This window comes from Thunnus albacares, chromosome 22, assembly GCF_914725855.1.
Source record: "Thunnus albacares chromosome 22, fThuAlb1.1, whole genome shotgun sequence".
Classification (NCBI taxonomy): domain Eukaryota; kingdom Metazoa; phylum Chordata; class Actinopteri; order Scombriformes; family Scombridae; genus Thunnus; species Thunnus albacares.
In genome coordinates this window covers 20,431,301-20,456,755 of record NC_058127.1, presented here as the reverse complement: position 1 = coordinate 20,456,755, position 25,455 = coordinate 20,431,301, and the positions used below count along the sequence as shown (strand labels likewise).

The following is a 25,455-nucleotide window of genomic DNA, read 5'->3' as shown; positions in this document are numbered from 1 at the left end:
GTATGGGCTTTAAGTCAATTACTCCGTATTAATTTAAATAAAAAGCAATTAATTTAGGATAATACATCTTCTAATCTATGAACAATATAAACTACCAAAGGTCTTAAAACTACATTTTGACTCAGGACCCCTCTGCAAAAATAGGATGTCAAGATTAGATAATAATGCAGTACCTGCCTTAAGGCTGTTAGCACTTCAGTTGATGTTGAATTAATAAAATTACCACAAACCAACTGACACACGGAGAATCTTGGGTTGGTAATACAGCATACTGTAGCTTATTAAGTGGTTATTATTTATGCTCTGATGCTCCTATACTCACTTTAATTATATACTGTTTTTTAATTAAATTTGACCAGACATGTCATTCCTTTTCTGCTCATTGTAATTGGAAATGTCTATTTTAAATGTCAGTCTAAATATCATGCAACAGTTGAATTAGTTCACTCTGTTCCTCCTTCTATGTCCATCATGTCTGTGTTGTTAATTTTCTTAAGTTTGCCTTTGTGTGTTCAGTTAGTGTTGTGTAGTATTTGCTGATGCGCTCACTCACACACACACATTCAGACATGTCAATGTACTTCTTAAACATACAAAAACAAACAAAAAAACTCTAATTGATATTATTACCAAAAGTTATCTCAGCCACACAGTTTCTATGTTGAAAATGTGCCAGACTGAATTATGATTATCCAGATGATACACACCTGCAACAACAAAAGTAGTTTTTCAATATTTGCACATTTCCTCAGTATTTTCATTGACTTAAGTCCTCCTTCAGAGTCAGAATCATCTGTATTAGCTAAGTATGTTTACACATACAAGGAATTTGGCTCTGGTCCAGTGGCTCTCAGTATACTTACAGAGAATAACAACACAACAGTCTTCAGAAATATACACAAGGAATGACTATGTACAAGTGAAAGTGTTTCTGTGAACTGTAAACAAGATAGAAATAGTGCAAAAAAGTGACAAGTGCAAGGAGTGCTGAGTTTAATATTAAACTGTAAAAAAAGGCATTACTTTCTATACATACAGTAGATGGTTATGTGCAGTACATACAGCCTGTTCAGATATACAGTAGTGAGTGAAATGTATTGCACATTTTATATTATAGACTAAAATAAATATATACAATTTGTAGGTACAGTGGGTATTATAGTCTTTTTAGGGTTATTGCACAGTGCCACAGTGAGTTAACTGTTTTTAAGTGTGACCGTGAAGGAGGAGAAACTGTTCCTTCTTCTGGTGGTTTGTTCCTTGCTGCTCTTCCTGAGGTTTCTTCCTTTTTTCCCCCCTTAAAGGTTTTTTTAGAGAGTTTTTCCTTATTCAAATCAAGGGTCTAAGGACAGAGGATGTTGTATCACTGTACAGACTGTAAAGCCCCCTGAGGCAAATTTTTGATTTGGGATATCGGGCTATACAAATACTTGACTTGTGGTTCTTTCAAAAGAGCATTACATACATTCTTTTTCTCAATACTAACGTAGTCTTCATGGATGTTTATGTAAAGAAAGGCCCCATTTCAAAAAAATGGCCCAGTGCACAAAGTCCAAAATCATTGTATTCCCCCAGCACCTCTGTTATCCAGCAGCGCCCTCTGCTGGCTAAACCGTACTACTGCCTAACTGAATCGTCATTCCTCACTCAACATGCTTTTCCAGTCATTCAGTTCACTTTCAAGGGTACTGGGAGCTAATTGCTCAAAATTCCTGCTTTATGCATTTCGAGCATTTTGTCGCTGACTGCAAAGTTCATGAAACAACTTTGAAGGGAGGCTATTCATTATTCTGTGACGGCACTTTGCTGTTTTCGATGTGCGCCTTGTTAAATCAACTTGACGTTGAACTCCGCACTTTAGATTACTGGTTAATTAAGTCCATTCACCTACGACCCTCTCTTCTTATGAAAATGCAAAGTGTGGTACACAGCAGTGTCCAGGCGGGTAAATAGGGGTGTGTTTGCTCTGCTACAACATTGGTTAGCCGCTTGTCAATGTTCAGTCACGTGGTGTCACACGGACGGCCATGTTTCCGAAACACAAACAACAAGAAGAGCAGCGACCAGCAGCCAGCAGACACATACTGATACGCAGCAGCGACCGTTGGAGGAGAGGGGCAAAAAAATAATACATAAAACACAGAGCACGACTTTCTGAAAGTACGATTCTGTCGAGTGAATACGTTTACAGTGTTTAAAGAGACCAATGCATACAATATATTGGCTGTAGACACGCCGGTCTGGTAGCTACAAACAGTGAAGGTAAGCCGTGGTTTCCTCTTTGCAGCTTGTCTTTTAGCTAACGGTAGCTAACAAGCTAACATCTTGCAGCTCGGATGAGTTGGGATTTAACAGTCGCGAGGAAAAAAAGCATTGTTACTGAGTTGTTTTATAGTTAAAACCCTGTTGTTGTTACTGGCGTTATTTTTGTTCGGTTGTTTTCATTGTAGCAGCCCGAGCTAAACGCCGACAGCAGAGTGGAGGTGGTCGTCCGCACATTGGCGGAGCAGGCCGGGGAGTCTCTCTCCGCCCCCTCCGCCATCATATCTGGTGTCATTTGAACCTCCAAGCCAAGGCCTTAACGATCAACGCATACCTTGTGCTAGGTTAGGTAGCAGGCTAGCTAACCCATCTCTGTTATGCAATAGAAATATGATATTGTGGGTCAAAAAACTGGTGTAACCGTCGGTTTATGTTTCTTATCTCACCAATCGACCTGCTGTAATTAGTTTTGAAAGACGAACAATGTAACACGCAGATGCATCTCGCAACCATTAACGGTAGCTAATGTCAACTTGAGCTATTTTGTGCATGTTAGCCATCTTTTCGAGCAAACAATTTAGCATTTTCCGATTTAAAGTTACAAATCGGTACAGTTTTAATGTTAGCAATTAGCATTGTTTTACATTCTGCATTCCCGCTGCTTGAATCGGTATCCCGCCACGTTTTTGAAGAGCATAACATTTGCAAATATTCAAATGCATTAGAAAATTAATATTCTGGAAATAATATTATTCCTGCATGACCTTGCTTCAGTTTCCTCGGTGCAAACTTGGCACTACACATTAAAGATGTCATTTCTTTGCCCGTAGTGGCCTGGAGTCTGGAGTTAAGTAATGTAATACTCCGCGATCTTTACAGATGTTAAGGATAAAGTTACATTTTCTGAAGTGTTGCATGGCTGTGAATTTATTTTCTTAAGATATTGGATTTCTGTTAGGTCTTGACTAGTTCTTCTCACTGTAATCGGTATGATTTCCAATCAAGACTGCCATAAATGAATGAATGAATCATAAAGCTTTAAAAGCACATGTTTAAATCCAATGCTCACTAAATTATAAAACATTATTCATTATGATTACCAATATCAAATAATACCTAGACATTAATGAGGATTGTTCCAATGAGTAGTTTAAAGGAGCTCATCAAACAGTTGTGGCAACCAGAGCTTTGAAGAAAATGGTACAAACTTCTTTTCTACCTGGACCTTATTTTCCCAATTTACCACCATGACGTTGGTGTTTTGTCATTGATGTTAGTATAGAGGTTGATATAACTTCAGTGCACATGTACACACACACACACACACACACACACACACACACACCAAATGAACCCCCCCACCCCCTTAACATAACATTTTTAAGTGTTTCATATTTCAACATAGTAATATTTTTAACATAGATGTAAACTGGAGCTGTTGACATCCAGTTGTCCAGCTGTCTGTTGTTGTAAACATACAGATATTGCAGTATTATTGGTCATGTCATTTAATGTAATTTGAACTACTTGGAGGGTAGACTGTTAAAGTACTTTGCTACAATCATGTCATACTGGATTTTCTGTAATTATTACATAGCCTAGTGTTAATCGATTGCAATGAGGCATAATGAGTTGCAGAAGTTTCAACAGTAGCAGTAAACGGCACAAGATCCACTGATCTTGTTATTTAAAGATTTCCAAAACCAAGACTGCCATCTATATTCATGACAAATGTCAAAAATCAAAAAGCATCTTTTGTTGGTTATATTTGACTTTAAAATTATTTAATGGAAATAAATGTTGAACCCAAGTTGTATCAGAAGCTCCTTTTTCCACTTCTTACAACATAACCTTCCAATTAAGTTTTTTAAAAAAAAGCAGTGTTACTGTTAATATTTTACAATAACTGTTGATTTGCATCATAAGAGACCACTAACTAGTATGAGTGGTATTATGCTGTAGGGGTGGGTGATATGGGCATAAAATGGCGCAACATTTTCTAGCATTTTGACATTGATGACATTTGATGCTATATTTAAGCATGCACAACTGTGTTATATGTGGGGGTCATTCAGAATTAAATATTTATTCCGGTCGCTTCTTTAGCGTGCTCAATTTTGGCAGACACATGAGTTGAATTGTTTTATAGTGATTGCCTTTAATATGGTTGTGAATTTTAGCCTGGCATTGCATTTCCATAAAAATTACCCAAATCTACAGAGTTCGGAAAATGTATCATATTAAAAAATGGTATTCAGCTGGCATCGAAGTGTTAAAGGGCTTTTACTAAGCTGCAGGGAGTGGACAGTAACTTGTACGGTTGAGACATTATGTAAGCCTTAAAAATAGACATATCAGGAAAAAATATATAGTTATTTCTGTATTTTTAAGTACCGAAATGGCATGCACCAATAACTGAGCCAAACAGGTTAGACCTGAAAGCACCCTTAAGGCCCCTTCACTGTGTGATTTAGTGCTGTCTGAGACCAAAGTTTACATTGGTGAGAGAAATGTGGTAAAACCTTTGGTCAGTCCAAAACAGTGGCCCTTGATTGCACTGTGAGACACGTCCACCAACCACCATTTTGGATCCTTGGTGACCAAAGACGGCCTGAGGAAGACCAAATTAGACCAAATTCTTTCAATGTGACTGCTGTTGTGACCGACGTCAACAAATAAACCAATCAGAATATGACATGAAAAGACAACGTGCGCTGGTCAGTCGTGTGACTTTGCATAAGTGCAGTGTTTTTTTTTTTTGAATAAAGTGTAGGGGAAGTAAACACATGTTCTCCTTCATGTATCCACTTCACACAATAACCAAAAGACGGAGGTGAAACGAAATGGAGGTTCGTGTGACTTTGCTGCATTTTAAAACAGAGCAGCGCAGATGGATGATGCAAGCTGACGATGCCTTTGCTTTCATATACTTTTTTCTATTTACGTCGTAGTGCTATGATTCATCAAAAATTCAGCATCCAATCTGACAGCCTCAAATCAATGTTGTGCAGCCTGACAGATTGTGACCAAGATTTTATTGGTGTCTAGAACAATGTGACATCCCATAAACTTAGACGATCGCTGTTGTGCTAAAGTCGCCTTAAGTTACCCTCTGTTCCAGTAGAAGTTCAAAGAGGTTCATTTCTTTCTGAAAAACTGAAACCGGTTTCTTGGGTTTTCTGTCTATATTTTCAAAAAAAAATTGGATAGTAAAATGTTATTTTTGCAAAGCTAAAGCAATAATTATTTCATTAGCCTTGAGTAACTCCTGCACCAAAGAGGCTTTGACAGTGTGCCAGTGGCTAAGACTCATTGTAGGGATGGGTGATGGATAAAATCTACTATCACTGTATATGTAATTTTCTATCATTATGTTGATATGTATCATGAAATAGTAGATTTTCTCACAATTCAGTCAAGACACTGTTTATAGATAAAATAACCAGATGTGAGGGTCTGTTTTTGGCTAATCCTCTGAAATCCTTTTGAATTAAATTACTCCATCACATTGATCACATTGACATTTTATTCTCTATAAAAGAGTCCTGCTCATTTTCAGCATTACACGCGATGATCTGATATAGTACAGTCCGAGATATTTACAGAGAAAGATACCTCCATATAACTGGTAGACAAAACATCTGACTGAAGACAGTTATCTATCGTCTCACATTATATATCATGTCAACCGATCTGAACTCATCGGATATGTTATCAACTCACAGAGCAACTGTAATTGGCTACATCTGATAAAAATTTGCTAGTGATGAGTTATTTAAGCCTCTAAAATTGAGCCCTGATACCCTTTTTAAATCATATTTAATGCTGAGAAACACTAATCCTGAGGACAAAAACACAAAGTTCATGTAATGAGAAACTGGCTTGGTAACTTGTGGTTTAGACTATCTTCTGTTGAATTTACAGTGTCTGATTGTTGTGCAGAAAGTTATTTGATGTGCAGAAAAGCCCCACTAACTTGCTTGACAAAAGGTCTTAATTTAAAATATGTTTTTTTTAATATTGTATTTGTTCTTGCATCAGACCTACCACGCACTGAAAAGTAGCAGATTGTAAAATAAATATTAAACAGAAAAGCAAACCAGTTAAATCACATCTTGAATTCAACAAGTGGATACCATGCTGGATATTGTGTGTTACAGTGCAGTACTGCTTGCAAATGGAATGGGAAAACTAACACAATCTTCATGATGGTAAAAGGAAGGAAAATAAGGTCTAGGTTTAAAATAACCCTAATTATCCAGCCAAGACATTGGTATAACGTGGTGGATAATGTTAGCTGGCAGGCCAGCAGGTTTCTTTCTGCCAGCCTCTCAGTTGTATATCTGTCAGTACTAACTGTACTTGAAGTGATGTTTTCTGTGTCATAACAATAATGGGGAAAAATGTTCAAAATGTATAAATGTAAGGATGCAATATTCATATCACATGTATGCATGTATGAGCATTAACTGATGAAACTTAGTTGTCAGGATATTGTTTTGGTTGCCATGACATCTTCAGGAATTATCCCTGACCAGCTGCGTTGCTTTAAGAAAGACCTGGTTCACAGCATCACTGAAATAGAGTCTTAAAATTTCTGTATGGAAAAATCTTCTGTGAGAAGCAGAAACATTGGGCCACGATTGAGCACTAGACTAGAAATAGTTTGCCATTACATTTATTCAGTGAAGGAATACCACAGTGTTGTTCGCTCAGCTTAGTGTGCTATAACAGATTGATCAAACTGGGCCGCTGCCTTTCAGTGAGTCCAAGGCACGCTGCCTTGAAAATAGTATGTCACTCCTGCACAAAGGAAAATCAAATTACAGTTCCTTTCCTATCACGATATAGGCAGACTGCCAAGCTGTGAAAATGCATCTCACGGGCAGTTAATTTATTAAGTGTATGGTTCAGACCTTATTTTTCCATCTTTCCTTTAATTGTTTCATTTCTCTAATCCCCTCTCTCAAACTCTGTTTTTTTCCAGTGGTGCAAAGGGAGGAGGACAGGAAATAAAGGAGTTACCTGGAGGGTCTCCGTCAATCCACATTTCAGTTGGAGCGCGAGAAAAAGGCACAGAGGGAGAGAGAGAAAGGAGAAAGAGGAGTGCGAGTCGCGTCTGCTCTTGGCAGCTGTTCCAGCAGCCTGTTTCATTGTTTCGGCTGTTATTTCGTTCCTGCGTTACCTTTTTGATGAATCAGTTCATATTTTTAACTTTAATGTGAGATATAACTGCTGTATATATATATATAAAACAAAAAAAAAACAGAAAAAAAAGAGAGAGAGAAAACATTATTACTAGCAAGAGTGTTTTATTTTGTTCCATCGTTAATTTCCAAGGTTCTTTTCGTTTCTTTTTTATGTTTAACAACCTTTTTCGGCTGTGAGTAGCAGGAGCTTCCATTCTCCAAACTATTGTCGAACCCCCTTCCTTACCTAGTTAGGACCTGATAACCTGGTATTCCTCAAGCACCTGAAACTGGCAGCTATTCTCTTTGTGTCTGTGTGTTTGGGGAGCTCTGTGACCACAGCTTAAGCACCACTCAGCCTTCTAGTCACCTAAGCCTAACTAAATCCAGCCAGCTCTAGCCTGGTCCAGCCCAGTCCAGCCTGCTCCGATCATCTGGACAGGGTAAGGCAGTTGAGTGGTGGGTGGATGGCACATTCGTCATTTTTGTTGTTTGGAACACATTTATTTCTCTGCTCATACATGTATTACAACTTAAAATAGAGAATTGTTTTTCCTCCCCAGATACTCAGTTCTGTGTGGACGTGAGGAATATGACTGCTGAGACTCTTAACTTCGGCCCAGAATGGTAATTGATCAGATTTCTTTACATTTCCATAAACACATAGCGATGAAAAACCCAGGAGAAAATGCATGTGATAGCCATCATGTCGACTGGCTGGATTTTTGTCAACATTTGAAGACTCATTGAGTTACATGTATTTTATAACTTCTTGATGATAAATGGCCTTCTTGAATGTGCTTATTAAATTTCAAGGCAATGTAGTACTTGTGTTATGAGATATCTTGTGTGTAGATTCATCATTACTGCCTGATAGTGGCAGTAAAGGACAAGTCAGGGCATTAAGAAGACTGGGATTCATCTTTCGGAGACTACAGATATTCACAACAAATGTCATGGAAATCAGGCCTTGATTTATTTATTTATTTATTTTTTTTAATCGTAGACCAAAGTGTCAAAGAGAAATTCCGACTAGTTGTTGTCAAAATCAGTAGGAATCATATGTAAGGTTATTCTGTTACATATACAGTTGAGTTTCCTCTGAAAACTAGGACTTTCAATAACAAATGTTATGGAAAAATGGCCCATATTTATGGAGATAACAGCTAGATGATTAATTGATTTGTCAGTGAACAGAACTGATTAATTGGTTGAGTCATTTTCAATTAAAATGCCAAATAGCTTGTCAAATGGACAAAGCAATTAAAATTTGCTGCTTTCACCCTGCACTGTAGGAAACTGGAATTTTCCACTTTTTCTTATATTTTATAAACATAACCATTAACTAAGAAAAGAATGGGTTTAATTGATAATGAAAGTTATAGTCGCTCCCAGCCCTATTAAACATATTTCGCGTCGGACCAAGAGACCAACCAACACTCAGTCCTTTGCTATGCCATCATGGGGGATGAAATGCATACCAGCAAATCACAACAAGTAACCACATGGAAATAACAATAATATTCTAGTGTTTAATGGCTTGATATATGCATTTTTCTGCTTCCAGTCATAGCTTTGAAAGACTGTTTTCTCTTGTAATTACTAACAGCGGCGATAATGGTTTTTACCTGAAGTCAAAATGTAGGTACGGTCACAGCAGTTTCCTGTCCATCTCTGTCTCTTTCCCTGCTATTTCTCCTCCTCCTCAGCGAATGTTTGTGTAGCGATTAATGGGAGGGGTAGTCTCCAGTTTGGTAGCATGCCATCTCTAACGGCCTGTGACTGCTGTATGCATTCTTGGTGCAGAGCCAGCCTCGCAGAATATTTCTCTCTTTACACATCTGCAGCTGCTTTCCTCTCAGTGGCCCTTCTAGCACACATTTATCCCTGTACCCTTTTTTTTTTTTTTTTTTTAATGCAGCTATAGAGCGGCCAGTTCATGTGCTGACCACATTCAGCTGTCTGGCCAGAGTGTTTACAAGTCTTTTAATGCCTATTAGGGTTCCAAAATTATTTTAACCATTCGAGATTTTGCTGGCAGTTGAGCCGGTAAGTATGTTAGTCATCGAGGTAGAATTCAAAGTAAAAACGGTCTGCCAGGAATTTAAATTTATGTAACATAGATGAGGGCAACCTTTGCTATATAAGACTCTCATGAATGATCATGAAAGAAATATAGATTTAAGTGTATGGAAGATTTTTTTTTTTTTTTTCCTGGTTTCAGCTGGTTTTCAATCTGAGCTATGGCTCAGGTGGGTGATCAGTAGATCCCATGCTTTGTACTGCTAGCGAGGGAAGCTAAATTTGGTTAAAGTAAACACAAGTGAAGTGGGTACTAATATGCAAAAATATTTCTTAGTATCCCACCCACTGGCATGTTGCCTCATCTCTCCTCTTATTATGCATATTAGTCCCTGTTCTACTTATTTTTACCCTCTTTGATTTGCCACATGCTACCAACTAGTCTTTCATGATGCTTTCTTTCCCTCATCAGTACTACCTCTACGTCTTACACCCCACACCCACCTACACATCTCCGAGGTACATATGGTTTTGATGTGGGGCTGTGAGTCAATGACACACTTTGTAGAGGCATGTGAATGGAGCCATTGTTAAACAGCAGGCCTTGGACGCTGGCCTGCTAGTAATAGCTTTTTAAAATGAAATCTTGAGATTGGAAAGCTAATATATCATCTGTGTCGAGCCAAGTGTATTCCGGGGGACCTGCGTAGGAGGATGGTTGATTTGTTACAGAACATTTAGTAAATTCTTTTTTTCCCTGGTGCAAGATGGATGCTATTAGATATTTTTTCCAGTTCACATTAAAAGGAATTCTATTGCGGTTACACAATAGCCTTCGTTTTTTTTTTTGTACTCTGTGCCAGCAGGGGATTTCACACCAAAAGCTATTGAAAGTGATTTTTTTTTTCTGCATTATACGTTAGCTCAAGTCAGTAGCCAGGAAAAATACTGCAAACATGCAGCTTTAAAGGTTCAGTCTGTAATCTTAGAATAGTACCTTCCTGTTTAAACACCTGACTAATAGCTTTGATTATTGGTTTAGTCGATTCGTCTTGTATTTTGATACTATTGAATATTTTCTACTTATTTGCATTTTTCTGCAGTTAAGTTCGGAAAAAAAAACATTCTGAGCAAAGTCATGCCTTTCATAACACAAAGCTAAGACGTCAGACGGTGTGAGATTCAGAAATATTCATGTTGAAAACACGTTTTACTAATGTTCACTGATACCTGTCTTCACCCAGGCTCCGTGCACTGTCCAGTGGGGGGAGTGTGACGTCCCCCCCTCCTTCCCCCGCCATGCCAAAGTACAAGCTGGCCGAGTATCGCTACGGCCGAGAGGAGATGTTAGCACTTTATATCAAAGACAACAAGGTCAGTGGGAAAACTCTCTCACAGAACCACAGAATAAGATGATTTTGTTGAACTTAAGCAACGTTGAGGAAGTCATTTGTGCTAAAAGTGATCAAGCATTTTCTGAACCGCAGCAGCTTACAGTGATGTATATTGCTTTTAACTGTTGACTTCCACTTGCATTACAAACAGACCCATCCTCAGATGAGAACTTGTTTGTCGGTCAGTGTTGTTTTTCCGCAGTCATTGCCAAAATTTTAAGTTTGTTCTCTTAAATGCCTGTTGTTGTTGTTTAGGTCCCAGAGGACATGCAGGATAAGGAGTTTGCTGCTATTCTGCAAGATGAGCCCATGCAGCCACTGGCACTGGTGCCTCTCACTGAGGAGGAGCAGGTCAGCCACAAACACACACTCTCACAGATACACCGATACCTGCAAAAGTTGAACCATTTCAACCGGTCATGTGGTATCTCACCGTGATACAACCTCAGCTCCGAAGCGAGCTGTTCAATTGGTTGACAAATGTGGCTGTGAGCTGACATTCCTCACATTCCTCCCTTTTGCTCTTTCCATTCTCTCTCTGCAGAGGAACTTCTCCATGTCTGTGAACAGTGTGGCGGTGCTGAGGCTCATGGGAAAAGGGGTGGGTGGGGCTGCCCCGGCTGGAGTGGTGCGAGGACGAGGGGCCACACGAGGCGGTCGAGGTAAGACTAAAGAGAAAAAGAGAAAAAAAAAAAAGTCACCCAGACACCCATTAGAAAAGAAAAAAGAACAGGAACAAATAAAGCACGGCATTGATTCAGTCTAAGTGCAGTTATGATAAATCCACAACCACTTGCACTAAAGCTAACACAAGTCCAACAGTAACAGAAATGCTGCCCAAAGCCTTTGGCTGAAACTACAATAGCTATATGGCTGTCATCCAGACAAAGTAAAACAGTTTATTCAAGCCAGCCACTGAAGTGTTTATTTCCCCTTTTTCTTCTACCATCTTGATGCAGCACACTTCCTCTTGGCCTGTCTAAATAGTCCTCCTTTTGTCTAGCCACACCTGCCTAAAACCACTGGGCTTATGAACTCACCTTGTGCACACACAGCACTCTACTCATATGAACGGCCAATGTAAACACCAGCCGTCCGGTTCAGGACAGCCAAGGACGCAACTGAGAAAAATGGTACTGTGTGGGTTTTGTAATTTGTGTGCATGTTGGTGTCTGCGACTATGAGCAGCTTGAGGGGGATTTAAGGTAATTAAATAGTTGTGTTTTTAAAAAATGTAAGTTATAAAAGCGTTTTGTAAGGCTGATTTGTCTTGAGAGAGAGAGAGAGGGAGAGAGCCAACTGAGGAGCTAGAGAGAGAAACAATATACACACACACACACACACACACACCATAGTCTTCTCAAACAGCTTACCTCAAGTTGTCTCACTCAGACGTTGATTATATTAAACATCAACACCTACTTGTGTGTTTGTCTAATCAGGCCGAGGCCGTGGTGAAGGTGGATTCTACCAAAGAAGTATTGAAGATGCGGAGGTGGGTTTTGGCCGCAGCGTCCGAGAGATACATCGCAGCCAGAGCTGGGATGACCGGTAAGGAAAACAGCACATGCTCCTGCAGGAGTGTTTGTTAGGTTAAACAAGTCATGGCTCCAAGCACTCCTTTGCATAGTAAAAGCCTATATCCTCACTGCTGAGAGGAGCTGTCATCCAAATTAATGACCTGAATAATCCTCTCTGGTATTTTTGTAGCTTTTTGTTCTCACTGTTTAATTTATCTCACTTTTGCAGGCATCTTCTCTTATCTGTTTAGAGTATCTGTTTATTGTATTTCCTAAACAGTTTTTCTCCTCGAGCCTGCTTCAAATGTATAAATATGGGATATGTGGTGATGAGATGCATGTTCTTGGTGGTCAGATTTGTCTAGGACACAAATTAGTTAATGTTTTGGGCTTGTTTTTCTCTGTTTATCACTTCGCCGATATAGATTTTTCTTCATTTCCCTCTTTTCCTCAGGGGTGAGCGTCGATTTGAGAAGCCGCTGCGGCGGGAGGTGGGGCGTCCTGGCTTTGAGGAGACAGGAGGTCCCGGGGGCCCAGGGAGGAAGGAGTTTACAAGGGCTGACAGCGATAATTGGCGCACCCTCCGGGAGGAGCAGGAGGAGGACGAGGGGGAGCCAGGCAGCAACTGGAGACTTGCTGGACCCCGCAGGGATGGTACGATAAATACAAACATTTGTCTATCTATCGTAGTACTGCCTCAAACTGTGTGTTGAAAATGAAAGCTATACATGAGAAAAAAACAAAGGCTTTGTGTTTTGTTTTCCTTTTTTTTTTTTTTTTTTTAAATGCAGGATGTGCAGGCTACACACCTTTGTGATATGATTTTATTCACCAGTGCGGAGGGACGGTTGTTGTTGTTAGCTTAGTTTAGCTGCAATTTAGAGTGTGTTTGTTAAACTGGTTGTTTTAATGGTTTAACAGCTTGTTTGCTGCTCATTTCATTGGGATTGCTCCGTCGAAACAAGTGCAACTACAGCTTAACTGGAAGTTCCCGAAATAACTGACCAACACCGATCATTCAGTGAACACTGAAGGCTACACAGTAATATTCCATGCTGTAGTTTTCTTTCTTTTTATTTCACAGCTTTACCGTTATACTTATACTGTATAAAATGTATAAACTTTATATGAGCCAGAATAGCCTTAAATCTATCTATGACTCATTAGGAATCTCTTCAACTCTTTTTTTTTTTTTTTTTTTTTTTTTTTTTTTTTTTAAAGGTAATCTTATTCAAGTATTTTCTAATAAATGAAGGTAAATTATTTCCGTGAATAGCTGCCGTGTACAAAACCATTTTCTTTCAAAGCATTATTTGTGGATTGTGGAAGAGCTACTATATCCATTGTTCCTTGTTTAGTTTTGTCACAGTGCTTATTCATAGTGAAGGTCATTCTTTAGAAATGTGGCTTGTTTTTTTTTTCTTAGAGGCAGGTTAAACGACTACATTTCCTCAACCTCTTTTTCTGAACACTTCATGATGTGCTGCTTGATTCTGAACTATCTGAAGCTTCTGCAGATCATTTTTTGTTTCACTGGACTTTTTTTTTAAACATCCCATTTAGGTATCATCTAGTATAGCCTGCTCTATATGATTACACTGAATGTGAGCCAGTTTTTTTTTCATATGTTCATGTTTTGAACTAGAACTAATAAATTTGGACTTTGACATGTTTAATACTAATTGGTTCTGAATGATCCAATCTTAATCAGATTTTCTCCCAAGGCTTCTGTTTAAATCAATAAAAATGATTTGATGCCCATTGTAAGGCCAAATCATCCTCAAATAAGACCCATACTACTGTTCAGTGTTCTAACCCACCTGACCACAGATGGTTTACAGCCATTCGCAAAAAGCTTATTTAGAGTAGCTCATAGACGGTTAGATCAAATGCAGTGCTGAAATCAAATAAATGTATGAAATGCACAGGAGGTCTGACTTAAATAGTTAGCTGTAGTGACATCTAGTGGCAGTGAAGTGATCTCTACAAGGAACAGCAGCTCGAGAGTTTTCAGCTAAAAAAAAGTATTTCTTTAAGCTTCCATAGTTACTGAGGAAACACTGATCAGTTTTAAGAAACCACATGACCTTCTCTAAACACCACGTTCAAACTTAAACTCCTTAAGTTTCAATCCAAACTGCAGCTTGGTTAATGATAGAGCAAAAGGCCCAGGAGGTAAGATGCAGCACATCCCAAGACTTTACCACATGACTATCTGGGCAAGAGAGGGACCTTGGTTCTGTCTTTCTCTTATGAAACCTTGTTTCTATTTCTTTTCTGCGTAGGAGGAAACCTCTCAGTTTCTTTGATATTTTAGTGACCCTTGTGATTTTTGCTCTGACTGTGTCTTAACTTGACCATGATCCATTTCTTCTCTCTGTCAGATGGTGGTCCTCGCTCAGCAGGCTGGCGGGACCATGGTGGTCCAGGTGAGAGTCGTCGAAGGAAGTTTGATTTCGACTTCCGGGACTCTGACGGTCACGGTGGTGGCCGCCGGCGTGCAGGCAGTGAGGGACTAGAGGACGACAGGGACGGCCTGCCCGAGTGGTGTACAGATGAGGAAGACGGGGAGATGGGCACTTTTGACTCGTCTGGAGCTTTCATGCCTATGAAGGTGTGTAGTGGGAAAACTGGAGATTATACTATTTTCAATCCCACTCTTTGAATGGAGTACCTGGTCACGTCTTTTATCCAAAAATGGGTCATCCTGTTTCTGTCTGCCCTCATGAAAGTCCATGAAAATTTGTCCCATTCTAATTTACTCTATTTCTCCTGGTCTTCCTCTTTCAGAAGGGTGGCAAGGAGACAATCCTGGAGGAGGAGTTAGAGTTTAAGGGGATAGAGGAGGAGGAAGAGGAGGAGAGCCTCGCTGACATCGAGAGGAACAGTGCTGAAGGAGACAAAGATAAAGGTGAGGAAGGACCGAATCTTTCTTTATTCGATCATTTTAGAATGTGTTTGCACCTTGTTCCATACAGTTACTCCTAGTTGATCACCAGCCCAGAGAGTCACAAGTTGTTGTTTTTTTTTCCTCCACTCTTCACCTCCACAGAGAGTAAAGAAGCCGGCTCTGCTGTGGTTGATGGGGAGACAAAGCCAGCATCACCCTCAACCTCTCCTCCAACCCACTGTACCCCTCCATCTCTGGAGCTCCTACCCAGCAACACTGGCCCAGTGGTGGACAATACCCAGCTGAGCAACAGCCACCCTGTTAAGGCCGGCAGCACGCCTAGTGAAGGTACACCTAACTCTATCTGTGTTTTAGGCATATTTATTGTACATGTACCTATCAGTTTAACCTTGTTCTAAAGTGAAAAAGACTGTGTGACACATTTGTTTGATATTACAACTATAATATGAAATGTGATGCAAATTTAAGTGTGCAGGTACAGTCTAACTGGCATATGTGCTAAAAGTATTGGGCCTGATGATTAGTTTGCTGGAAAATGAACTTAAAATGATGTCAGAAAACATATTCTACGTATAGAATATCCATTTAATAATATCCTGTTGTCACTGGAATTCAGATTTAGACCAGCAAGTTTGAATTCAGTGGCTAACTGAAGTCTTCATTGTTTGTCACATGCTTGCATTTGCTTTACAGTAAAAGCCTTACAGGAATGTCACCATTATTCCTAACCTGGTTCTCAGCAGTGTTAAAGTTTCAACTGCGAAGCAAACTCTTTGACAAAAGCTTCATGTTGAGTTAGCCTCTGAAAAGTAATTAATTGCTTGGCAAAATTTATTCCAACTATATTCTTAACCTAGAAGTGCTTTTTGGTAGTGCTGAAGCAACCTCTTGTTTATATTAATGTTGCAATGAGTTGATTCCCAAACACTTATCACCATCCAAACACTTGTGTTTGTATATTTACTCTATTCTGAAAAGACAGATCCCGAAGTCCTAGCTCTGTTACTGTGGAGCTTGTGACCCGGTACATTCAGCCAAGCTCGTTTAGTCTCAGAGCAGTGAGTGTGAGAGGAAATTCAGCCACGTTGATATTTTGGTTTGATATACAATATGTTTAGCCCCAGTCATTTAATATCTTGTTTACTGAACCTGGTGTTCTTGCTGTATCAGATATAGAGCCAGTAGGTGGCTCTGCCCCTCACATCCAACATCATTATCCCATAAATAGAAATACCAAAAATAGGTCCCATTGTTTTACCAATGTTTGTTCTTGTTTTTTTTTTTTTTGTGTCAGACGTGGCTCCGGTAGGGGGCTCCAAGGCCCAGCTGAGCCCCAGCGCCTCCACCTCCTCCACTCTGCCTCCCCCACCCCCTTCCTCTGCTGCTCCTCTCCTCCCACCGTCTGGAGGAGACACCGAGGACGATGAGGGCATGAAACACCTGCAGCAGGTAGGGGAAAAAACAGGAGGCACATTCCCAGCATCTGTCTAATAATATTATTAACTCCACTGAGCAATCTCTTTTCCTGAGGAGTCTGCTGCAGCCAGTTATTACTGCGCTACAGAACAATCTAGACTCATTACATTTGAATAAATCTGTATGTGCCGATGTGTCTCAGACATTTGGTAACAAAATAATAAAATGCTTGAATTAGAAAGGAAGAAACACTTTTGTAACACTATTGCCAGCATCTGCACTTTGATTATGAATGCTGGAGCACCTCTAGCACCACCAAGAGGCCAAGATACCAGCACTGCACAATATACTGTATCTCCTAATCTAATGGGCATTTAGCTATGAGGATAAATTTAAAATTAAAGATTCAAGTTGCTAAATGTCTTAAATGTTCAGTCTAAACTTGCCTGCTAAATTGATGTGGTGTCATGGCAACCTATGTGTGTTTGTATAGGAGGCAGAGAAGATGGTGGCATCACTTCAGGACACTTCTCTGGAGGAGGAGTGTTTCACCCAGGCTCTGCAGCAGCAGCAGGAGAGCAGGAACACAGCAGCCGCTCTGCCGCTATCTCACGAGGCTGCCATGAAGTGGTTCTACAAGGACCCGCAGGGAGAGATCCAGGGTACACATTCAGACTGTGGCATTTACAGTCCCTTGCACACTCACACATGCACACACAACACGTTGATTCATAGTTATGGCTTCTTCGCAAACTCATCCCCGTCTCTCTATATCCCGCCTACTTACCAGGTCCGTTCACCACTGTGGAGATGTGCGAGTGGTTCCAGGCTGGCTACTTCACCATGACCCTGCTGGTGAAGCGGGGCTGTGACGAGGGCTTCCAACCCCTGGGGGACGTCATCAAGATGTGGGGCCGCGTGCCCTTCGCCCCAGGGCCCTCCCCGCCGCCCCTGCTGGTGAGACCGCCACCACCAACGCAGCGCCCGCAGCCCACCCGGGGGCCCGCCGGGACTGTGAGTCAGAGCTCAGCCAACATAGAGGATGGGAAGGGGAGGATGCAGAGGAGAGGGAAGATTGATAGACAGGTCACGGTAATAGACTTGTTAAGTCAATCTAAGTTCAGTTTGTATAGAAAGATAACATGTTATAGAAAAAGACCAACATTCTCTGTTACACAACATTTGTACAAGATTCTGAAATTGTTCCCACTTGATGTTATGACACAAAACTTGCTTTTGTAATGTTTATTGTGATAATTTATTCATTCTTCTCCTGAAGTCTGTGAGTAGGAAAAGTCCAGAGGAAGTGGGGAGAGTTATCAATACTCAAACTACAGTCATGAATTAGATTTTCAGTGGCTTCCAGTAGAAGTCACTAGATATCTGTAAGCTTCAAATTGGTAAAGCAGAACAAGGCAGGTTCCATACCAGCAGTCAGTGCAACACTGAAACACTACAGATATGGTACTATGTCCCTGACTGCCTCTAAATGTGGCACAGGTGTTAAGATGTTTGTGCATCTATGACAACCTGTTACTTTCTATTTAATTGTGGGGAAACACACAATTCCTAGAAGCTGAAATTATAACATATCTCTGTATGGAGAAGACACAAAACAAAAGCTGTTCTGAAAAGACTGGACAATCTGTTAAAAATGCCACTATGAAAACTTAACACTTTCAATTCTTTGTTAGATGCAGACCACTATGAAAGGATAACTGGTATCTTGTGTTTTGGAAATGCATGGTATTGACTGGCGACTATCTCTTTTCTTCTTTTTCAGGGAAACCTGGACCAGGAGCGCCTGAAAAAGCAACAGGAGCTGGCAGCGGCAGCTCTTTATCAGCAGCTCCAACAGCAGCAGCTATTCCAGCTCATTAACAGGTGAAAGAATGTAGATAAATCAGAAGAGATTTTGACTTGTACATAAAACTTCAGATTTCTTTTTTCTTTTTCGGGTGATTTTTAGTTTACCCGTTGAGCATTGCTTCTTATGTTCCAGGTGCAGTGAGCAGGGTATGATGCCTTCGATGAACAGGTCGATGTCAGTGCCAGATACAGGGTCCATGTGGGACATGCATACCTCAGCTTCACAGCCGTCAGGTACGATCTAGTACTGTAATTTGTTGTGCATGCACGTAAGCAGTGAAAACACACGAACAGTTATGATGCTAAAAATGACTCCAATTTTATTTCCATGTAGGCGGTGAAGCCAGTCTTTGGGACATAACAATGAATCCTTCTACTCAGGGTCCAACTCTCGAACAGCTTCAAAAGGTGAGTTCAGCCATGAGATTTTCATCCTTAGGACACAAATTCAGCATCTGCCTTTGCTTTGCTAAGATTTACTGCCACTACCTAAACTGCATGGTGTACATATGTATCATTTTACACAATTGGTCGTGTCATTTTTACTGGATTTTTAATCCAATAGTGGAACATTTTAAACTAAATTAGTGAAACCATTTTTTTAGTTGTTACCAGACAAATCTAGAGGTTATCAGCACTGCTAGCAGCAATAACTGCACTCAAAACGGAATCTCATTTCTGTGCTTTGATGATGTATTCCCTTCAGCTCCAGCAGGAGAGGCGAGACGCTGAACTCAGGGCGAAGCGTGAGGAGGAGGAGCAGCGAAAGAGGAGGGAGGAGAAGAGGAGGCAACAGGAGGAGCAGAAGAGGAGGGAGGAGGAGGAGCTCTTCAGACGCAAGCAGGTGAGATAAGGATTGTTTGTTTTAGATTTTTATCAGAAGAACCAAGAATGCCCTTAAGTCCCTAAAAATGCTGTGTTTGGAAACTCAGTGGACTAAGTGAAAAGCTGAAACATGCTAGATGCTATTTTGTTTTACTTTTTGTGTTTATATCATTAATTCAGAGATTACAATTGGTAATCTCTATATTACTATATTAAATATAGCTTCATTATTATAGGAACACAGGTTATTGGTGAGTAATAAATCAGGGTTACAGTTATTGAGTGTTGTCATATCTTCCCGTAGTGTCGTCAGCAGCAGGAGCTGATCATGAAGTTGCTGCAGCAGGCCCCCCAGCAGCAGGGGCCTGGGGCAGGCGGCTCAAGCTGGAGCGGGGCTTCCTCCTCTGGGCTCGCCAAGTCAGGAAAGCCCCCGGCTCTGGCTCTGCTGGAAATGCAGCAGGAGGCTGAGAGGCTTCTGAAGCAACAGCAGCAACAACAGAGAGCCCAGCAGCAAAGAGATCGCGTGAGTTTCAGCAACTTAAATTATACGTTTGTCGAGTGTTCACGCAGAAATAATGATAGGGAACGTATATCATAGGCAACGCGAATAGAAATGCTGTTTGTCTTAATGATCAGCCTGATTTCTCTCTTGTTTCTAGCACCCCGGCATGTCGATGGGAAGTTCTTCCATTGGAGGGCAGTGGGTGGAGGGTGTTGGCATGTGGGGCGGGCCTGGAAGTATGGAGAGCAAGAGCAGCAGTGGAGTCTCTTCAGGCACCATGGGCATGTGGGACGAGGCTGTGAAGAACCAGGCCGGCCTGCGTGGCAACAGCAACAACAACATGGGCTTGAAGAACAGCCGCAGCAGCCCATCACTCAGGTACATGAGATGAAATTAAATGAAGTGAAATGCATGTTCATGTACGCCCAAGGAATATTGAGTGGCCCGTTGTAAATGCTGTAGCTTCTCTTCTGGGTTTGCACCCATGACTGATGTTGTAACCAATATCTTTGTGTCAGTGTAAAGTTACATAATTATCCAAATTCTGGCACCTTTTCATCAAGATTTTACACCTACTGTGGCAAATAACATTATAATGTCTTATGTGTATAGCTTTCAATTGAAGAAAAGATAATAAATATGGACTCAACCCCGTGCTTCCTCTGCAGTGATCAGTACATGATGCGTCGTAAGCGGACAGAAGAGGAGGAGAAGCTGCTGAAGCTGTTGCAGGGCATGAAGCCTCAGGACGGCTTCACCACCTGGTGTGAACAGATGCTGCACGCTCTCAACACCTCTGCCAACAACTCCTCTTCCTCTCTGGATGGTAAGCAACTCAGCTTTTATGTATTTAGCAACGTCAAGGGTGCGGAGAGTTCATAGATTGTTAAACGCAACACATTAATAGTGTTAATATTTACACAAGCTCTCTCCTCGGTGGAATTTAAAAGTGTTAATGAGTTGTTAATGCATGTCTTTTTATTTAGTTGCCACAATTGTGGCATACCTGAAGGAGGTGGAGTCTCCCTATGCAGTGCTGGACTTCATCCGGTCCTACCTAGGGGACACAGTGGAAGCCAAAGAGTTCGCCAAACAGTTTCTGGAGCGACGTGCCAAACAGAAAGCCAACCAACAGAGACAGCAGCAGCAGGTAGGCTTGTGCTCAAAAGGGTTTGTTTTTTTTTAAAGTGTGGAACAGCATATGTCAGAAACATAACCTGTTGGATACACCCCCTCAGTTCAGGATCCCAAACTAAACAAATAAGGGAAAAGAGCCAGTTTACTGGCTGAAGCTCTGGCACAGACTTCCTTCTCACTGTGCAGTATTTGTAGTTATCATGTCCGCTGATGGCTGCTATCATTGCAGACTGACTAGAGATCAGACCTTTTCTTAAGAATCAAAAGTCACTCCATTTACTAAGCACACCGTGTCAAATGTGACTTTTCATCTCAAAGAAGTATGCTTTTAAGTAATGAATGTCACTTTAAAGGCTACTACAGACTTTTTTTCTTATAAGTGAAGAATTATAGTGGCAAAAGTTTAGATACTAGTTTTCACCTGTCTACTGAAAAATCAGTGAGGGTTTTCTCAGCAATGAATGCAGTGAGCAAGGTTGCTGTTCACATTCTTGTCTGTACCTGTTATCTGCTGAAACATCACATATTTGTAAGTTAATTGGAGGTTACAGTTCTGATTCATGACCCAAACATGTGAGGTGTGTACATAGTTCATTTGAAAAGTAGTATATTCTTCAGTTCTGTTTATACATGAAAAAGGAGGCTGCCTTGCAGTAACGTGTACTTAAAACATCCAAAATGACAACAAACGGTGACAATGAAGTGATGTGTGCCTTGTACGTTTGATTTAATAAGAAAATGGGTGCTATTATATTTTTTTTGTTAATGAAGAGATATGTAAGGAGAACATATTTGTGAATGCAGTTTTGACATGAGGGTCAGTCTCTAACTTTCAGCTATAATCAAATATATTTAAAATACTATTAATAGCTTTAAAATTCTAAAAATAGAAAACCTTTTAAGTGTGTTGGACAGGGTTATTCATATAAATTCCTCCTCTCCTCTTCTTTATAATCCCAGTTATCAAAGGAAGTGGCTGGATTGAACATGAACTTCCCTCTGCAGGTAAACCCAAACATATACTGTACACACAAACACTGAGCTGTCAGCGAGGCAGAGAGAGTGATTGTCACTGTGTGTGTGTTCGTCACTGCTGTTAACTACAGCTGTGCCTTTTTTTTTTTTTTTTTTCTGCTAACAATAACATAAGCTAATATAAAGGCTCCTACAGAAGGGAAAGAAAGTTTGGCAATGGCAGAGTGTCTTTTTTTTAAAAAAAACTAAATCTTTCAAGCCAAGAAAGCAAAGTTAGTCACCTGGTAACTGAAAGGCAATCGCAGTCTCCTTCCATCAGTTGTCTTTTGCAATGTGATGTTAAAATGTTTAACTTTTGTTCAAACCTCCATAATTCCATCTTGACTAAATTCCCTTGGTCTCCTCTCTTTTTTTTTTTTTTTTTTTTTTTTTTTTTTAGGACTCAATGCGAGGTATGAATCCAAGCACCCTGCAATCCATGTTCCAAGCCAACCACATGGGCAAGGCTGGTCTCTATGACAACCAGGGGGGAAAGATGAAGAAGAAACAGCCCATGATGCTGCATTCTGACCCCAGCATCTTAGGTATGTGACCTTGCCATTTCCATACATCTGTTAACGGTCTGAATCTACAGACACTAACCTCATTAGAGCAGGATGTTTAATTGATAAAACCGCAGATTAGCAACAATCTGACACAAATAAAACACACTTTTAAATCAAAGTAACACTTATTACACAAAACAAGCCCAAATGGAAAATGTAATCATCGCCTGGAATCAAAAAGAGTAATAAAAGGGACGAAACAAGGAGTGCAGCATTGTGAAGCAGCTGTGTTGCACCTTCTTGAAGACTTCTTTGTACCCATTCCAGGTGGTGAGTAGGCTGTGCTTATAGAGCAGGCTTATGTCTGAAGTTTATTCAAGTACTCCCGGGATGTTTTGAAGCATAAGAATGGGATATGATTTGTGCTTGAAGTAGATGTAAACAGGTGGTGAAACAAATGTGATATAGGTAGATGTTGGATATTGGATTAGTGGTATAAATACAGCCATATTATTCAAATATACAACAAAACTGTGGGGAAAAGAGGTCGTCCACACACTGAATTTTACAACCTCTCTTAAAAGTCTGAAGATTGTGCCGGTTGAAACATTAAATCTGTACTAAAATTCAGTGTGCACTCTTGTTTTCCACTGCATAATACTGATTTTTTTTGTCCTGCACATGTTCCCTACTTGGCTTAGATGTGACTTTTTCTACCTTTTTAAAATCATACATAAACAAATGGATCCTTAATGATGACACTGTCGTCTCAGATAGCGTCTTCTCACATTCACTCAGTCAAACAGAACTCTTCAAATATTTTCTTGATTGCATCTTTATCCCTTGCCTTCAGTGTTTTTAAGTCAGCCCTCTTAACTCCCCTTTGTCCCATCCTCCTCTGATCTCACTCCGCTCTCTCTCTCTCCGTCTCTTCTCTCCGCCCTCCCTGCCCTCCCCTCCTCCCTGCAGGGTACTCATTCCACAACGCGGGCGACTGTCTGAGCCTGAATGAGATGGAGATGGTGGAGGATTACTGATGTGACGCAGCGCAGCAGCAATAGCTACCTGAGGCCTTCTGTCTTTTAATCAGACAAACCTGATGACGAATGTGCACTGCTGGGGGAAACGGGGGAGGGAGGGGGTGGGGGTAGGAAGGGAGCGAGCATGACGGGGAGGTGCAGGGTGGAGGCGCCTGGATCTGCGCCTCCCACCCTTTCCTCTTCTGGAAAGAAACAAAAAAAAAAAAAAAAGGGCTCCCTGCTGCACCAGTTGATCACTTGAGCAGGGGAGAGGGGGGTGAGGTTAAAAGGAAGATGGGTATCCTCTGGCACTCAAAAGATTAAGCACCTTATACTGAACTAATGCACTTTATTGAGATGGGATTTGAATAGTTTTTTTTTTTTTTTTTTTTTTTTCCATGTGTGTATGTATGCGTGTGTTCAGAATCAATGCGCATATGGTATGTGTACATACACATCATCTGTGCGCATGTGCATCGGAACTGGAAGGGGGCGGTGAAACAGTCGGTGGGGTGAATGGTTGGGCTGTTAGGTTTTCAAAGTCAGGGGGACCTTTAGTTGAAACCTTATCAGAGAGCAAATCCTTTCTCGAAAGACAAACACTGTTGATATTTCTCTTGTTTAGCATTTTTTTTACGTTTTATATAAAAAGTAAAGCTATTGAAAAATGGATTATAAAAAAACTTGAAGATTTGCACTTGCCTAAAAAAGAAATAACAAAAACAACAAAAAAAATCAAACAAATGGGGTTAGTTATAGAAGTGAATATTTTTGTGAATGTGTATGAATGACTGAGTGACTGATGTGATGGTTGGTTTGTGTCAGTAATATACCAGTCTGCACAATGTTTGTTTTGGTTTTTTTTTTTTTTCTTTCTTTAGTTGCTTACCACGATGTATGAAACATAAGAGGCCATTTTTGTCTTTTTTGTTCAAATGTTAATTTTGTATTCTCATGTTTAGAGTGTGTGTATGTGTGTGTTTGTGTCCCTTCTCCAAACAGGGACTTGATCTGTTTGTTGTAAGAATGAGTGAATGAGAGAGAGAGAGAGAGAGAGAGAGAGAGAGAGAGAGAGGGGGCAATTGCACAACACATCCTTTCTCTCACCAGCTCTTCATCCCCAGATTAGACGAAAATAGAAATGCATACATTTGTATATGTTAGCTTTGCGCTCATCACATGATGACCACCACTAGTTTATTTCCCTTTGCTTCTCCCTCCGGGGAGCTGTCTCTAGACCTGTGAGGGCTAGAAGACAGGGCGAATCATGAGGGACATTACTGTGTGTGCATCAGATCGAGACTTTGTACGAGTGTTTGTGTTTGTGTGTGTGTATGTGTGTGTTTTCAGTGTGCATGTTCATTTACTGTTCATAGAAATGAGTTAAGACTACAGGTACTCATTTTGAATACATGTGCTTTTTTGTATGTGTATGAATGCACATTTGTGCCTAAGAACTTGGATAGGGTGCGTGGCCATTGAGACATTAACTCTTTTTTGAGAGCGAGTGTGGCGTGTGTCAGTGCTCAGCACAGTGTATGTAATGTATGTAAGTTTATATCGTAAATATTTGTAGTTCAGTCTAGGGGTGATCCATCGGAAGGTTAGTCCAGTCTGTTTTCCTGGGGTGTGATCACGTTGCCTTTTGTCAGCTCTCGAACTTGTGAATGAAAGGTGTCGAGTTTCTGACTCTGAAAAAAAAAAAAAATACAGCATCTTAATGTGCAAGTGCACAGAACGGTGCATGAAATGTTAGCATATTGTGTTACTTATTCGTTGTTGCAATTTGATAATGACGAGTTTTCTTTTTTTAATGAAAAATATATATGAATATATACATTATATACAAAGTTTAAAAAGTATTTGGAC

General features: G+C 40.4%; 1 protein-coding gene across 5 annotated transcripts; it reads left to right on the top strand.

The window, feature by feature from the left end:
* Positions 1 to 1,758: 1,758 nt before the first annotated feature.
* On the top strand, positions 1,759 to 23,792 carry gigyf1a (GRB10 interacting GYF protein 1a). Of its 5 annotated transcripts, none has more exons than XM_044341574.1 (25): positions 1,761 to 2,262; positions 7,250 to 7,894; positions 8,015 to 8,078; positions 10,718 to 10,847; positions 11,123 to 11,218; positions 11,412 to 11,529; positions 12,310 to 12,418; positions 12,842 to 13,041; positions 14,772 to 15,001; positions 15,178 to 15,298; positions 15,440 to 15,625; positions 16,593 to 16,747; positions 17,208 to 17,376; positions 17,505 to 17,800; positions 18,498 to 18,598; positions 18,717 to 18,817; positions 18,918 to 18,991; positions 19,290 to 19,427; positions 19,713 to 19,931; positions 20,068 to 20,288; positions 20,579 to 20,736; positions 20,897 to 21,060; positions 22,008 to 22,052; positions 22,462 to 22,606; positions 23,537 to 23,792. In XM_044341574.1, the coding sequence occupies exons 3-25, from the start codon at positions 8,044 to 8,046 to the stop codon at positions 23,602 to 23,604; spliced, it is 3,279 nt and encodes a 1,092-aa protein (XP_044197509.1). In that variant the 5' UTR covers positions 1,761 to 2,262; positions 7,250 to 7,894; positions 8,015 to 8,043; the 3' UTR covers positions 23,605 to 23,792. The 5 variants fall into 5 exon arrangements, with proteins under 5 accessions (XP_044197510.1, XP_044197509.1, XP_044197508.1 ...); XM_044341573.1 differs by having other exon boundaries at positions 1,762 to 2,262; positions 17,505 to 17,806; XM_044341576.1 differs by having other exon boundaries at positions 1,763 to 2,262; positions 17,505 to 17,728.
* The last annotated feature ends 1,663 nt before the right edge of the window (positions 23,793 to 25,455 follow it).